The 2,168-nt window shown below is 37.5% G+C and overlaps 1 protein-coding gene across 5 annotated transcripts in view; it reads right to left on the bottom strand.

The window, feature by feature from the left end:
• Positions 1–1,790, bottom strand: part of glrx2 (glutaredoxin 2) — a 2,814-nt gene extending 1,024 nt beyond the window's left edge. Inside the window, exons 1-2 of one of the 5 annotated variants that reach the window (XM_016521880.1) lie at positions 1,720–1,790; positions 1,024–1,087 (exon numbers count right to left, since the gene is read on the bottom strand). In XM_016521880.1, coding sequence (XP_016377366.1) covers positions 1,024–1,086 — 63 coding nt within the window. In that variant the 5' untranslated portion in view covers position 1,087; positions 1,720–1,790. The other 4 variants (XM_016521881.1, XM_016521879.1, XM_016521878.1 and 1 more) reach the window with 4 other exon arrangements.
• Positions 1,791–2,168: the final 378 nt, after the last annotated feature.

The raw sequence follows: 2,168 nt of genomic DNA, 5'->3' as shown, positions 1-2,168 counted from the left end.
TATATATATATATATATATATATATATATATGTGTGTGTATATATATATATATATATATATATGCATCTGAAATTGCATACTGCCTGAGTAGATACTACATTTGAATTTACTTCATCACGACCATTAAAATAGTATGTTCTATATAGTATGAATGAAATCTGGATGTACTACATCCGCCATGTTGCTACTGTCCCGTGACCCACCAGTGTCTGTTGCATCGCTTCACTTCCATTCATAAATTCTCTACCCCATGGCCTCATGGGATAGTAAAGTGTCCATCCTATGCGACTTCAGAATCCGGGCGGAAGAAGTAGGTCATCCGGGTACTTTTCGCCCCCAGTTTTTCGAATACTATGAATTTGGGCATACTCCTCGCCTCACATGTTTTTCATATACTATATAGTAGGCAAGTATGCATGCATGTATTTCTAACTTCTCATTACAAGTAGCATTTACTGTGAACTGACCTACTCTGAGACATTGAAAACACTGGGTCATGACCTGTTAGTCTGTAAAAGAACACACTCCGACACAAAAAGCACACTAAACAATATAGTGATTCTTTATTATATTTATATTATAGTTGTTTTTGGTTTTTTTCTATCAATAGCGCAGCCCTAATGTATATGTACACTTAAAAATGTTGGTAACCAAACAGTTTTAGTTCCCTTCAACCTCCATTGTATTTTTAGTCCATGCAACTGAAATCAATGGGACCCACAACTGTTTGGTTACCAACATTCTTCAAAATACTTATTTCAGGAACAACATAAGGGTGAGTGTTGATGACAACATTTTCATTTTTGGGTGGACTATCCCTTTAAGTTGTTATTAACATTAGTGAATAGTTATTTTGAGTCAGACCATAGCCTACAGTTCAGAATACAAAAAAAAACTGTTTTAAATTATTCATTCACGAATCTTATACCGATCTGGGCTGAGTGGAATTTTTGTTGAAAAAAAACAAAACAAAGACAGACTTTCATCTTCGGCTCACTATGAACCAAAACAAACCAGCTTACCTGGACAAACTGAGTACATGCTGAGCCTGACAGCCCAGGCGCTGACGACGTGAAATTCCCCATTCTAGATAAACGACATAAATATAAGTTCAAACTCAAAACGACTATTTACTCAACATCAGACTTAGATTTACACACAAGATGACCTTGTTATAATCACCGGTCTGTAAAAAAGACATGTTGAAGATACAAGGAAAGCAAACGCAGTTAGTGCATATACAAGAGAATTAGACTGGCAATTTAAATCAGTCATATTCGGACTGTTATTGTCCCGTTCCCGGCTGAATCAGGTAAGGATCTCACAGCCAGACTGTAATCTGATCAGATCACACAGGGAGGATTTAAACATTTAATGACCCTATAAAAACAGCATAAGCCTTTGCCTCCTAAAGTAGGTTACCGTCCAGAACGGAACAAACACAACGGCGGTGTTGATTTCACCTACTGTTTATTTTAATGTAAACACGATTATGTTAAATTATATAATCTAATATTAATTATCCTCATAATGACCTTAGAGTCTGATAAGCCTGTTTGGATTTGTAGAAACAGCTTCTCGTAAACATTGTGAATGTGGAGTGTGAACAACGACAAACGCCGCTTAATAAATACAAAGCCGTCCTAAGACAGTCACCTGTTTTACATAAAACCCCTTTTTTCTTCTATTTTGCAACAAAGTGCAAAACACATGCGTACCTCTTAACCGGAACCACATGTGACGTAAGAAGCTCCGCCCTTCACGGGTCGTCCGAGTACTTTGCTACCAGCCTGTCCTGATCATTGGACATTAGGAGACACAAACTTGTTTTCCTCTAGGGGGCCATGGTGGCTCAGAAACCCTAATTCCCATTAATCTGCATTAAAATTCTAGAACAACTTTGTATCATCGCAGAGATGTGCACACTATGTATGTATATTTTTATTGTATTAGTTCAGAGGACTGGCACTTGACATACAAAAACAGAAATTCGCAACAGTATTCCGAAGCCCTTAAAAATGCCTCCTCCGTAAATCACAAACGGCATTGATTGGTTCACCAGTGATGAGAAAAGTAACACATGTCACGTGATTAGTCACACTTTACAGTAACTCTATGGACAGTGGCACACCCCAACCTTAATCGAAACCTTCACAGTAAAAGTAAA

The sequence above is a fragment of the Sinocyclocheilus rhinocerous genome, unplaced genomic scaffold (genome assembly GCF_001515625.1).
Source record: "Sinocyclocheilus rhinocerous isolate Xijiao unplaced genomic scaffold, SAMN03320098_v1.1 scaffold450, whole genome shotgun sequence".
Classification (NCBI taxonomy): Eukaryota; Metazoa; Chordata; class Actinopteri; order Cypriniformes; family Cyprinidae; genus Sinocyclocheilus; species Sinocyclocheilus rhinocerous.
This window is presented reverse-complemented; position numbering and strand designations above follow the sequence as displayed.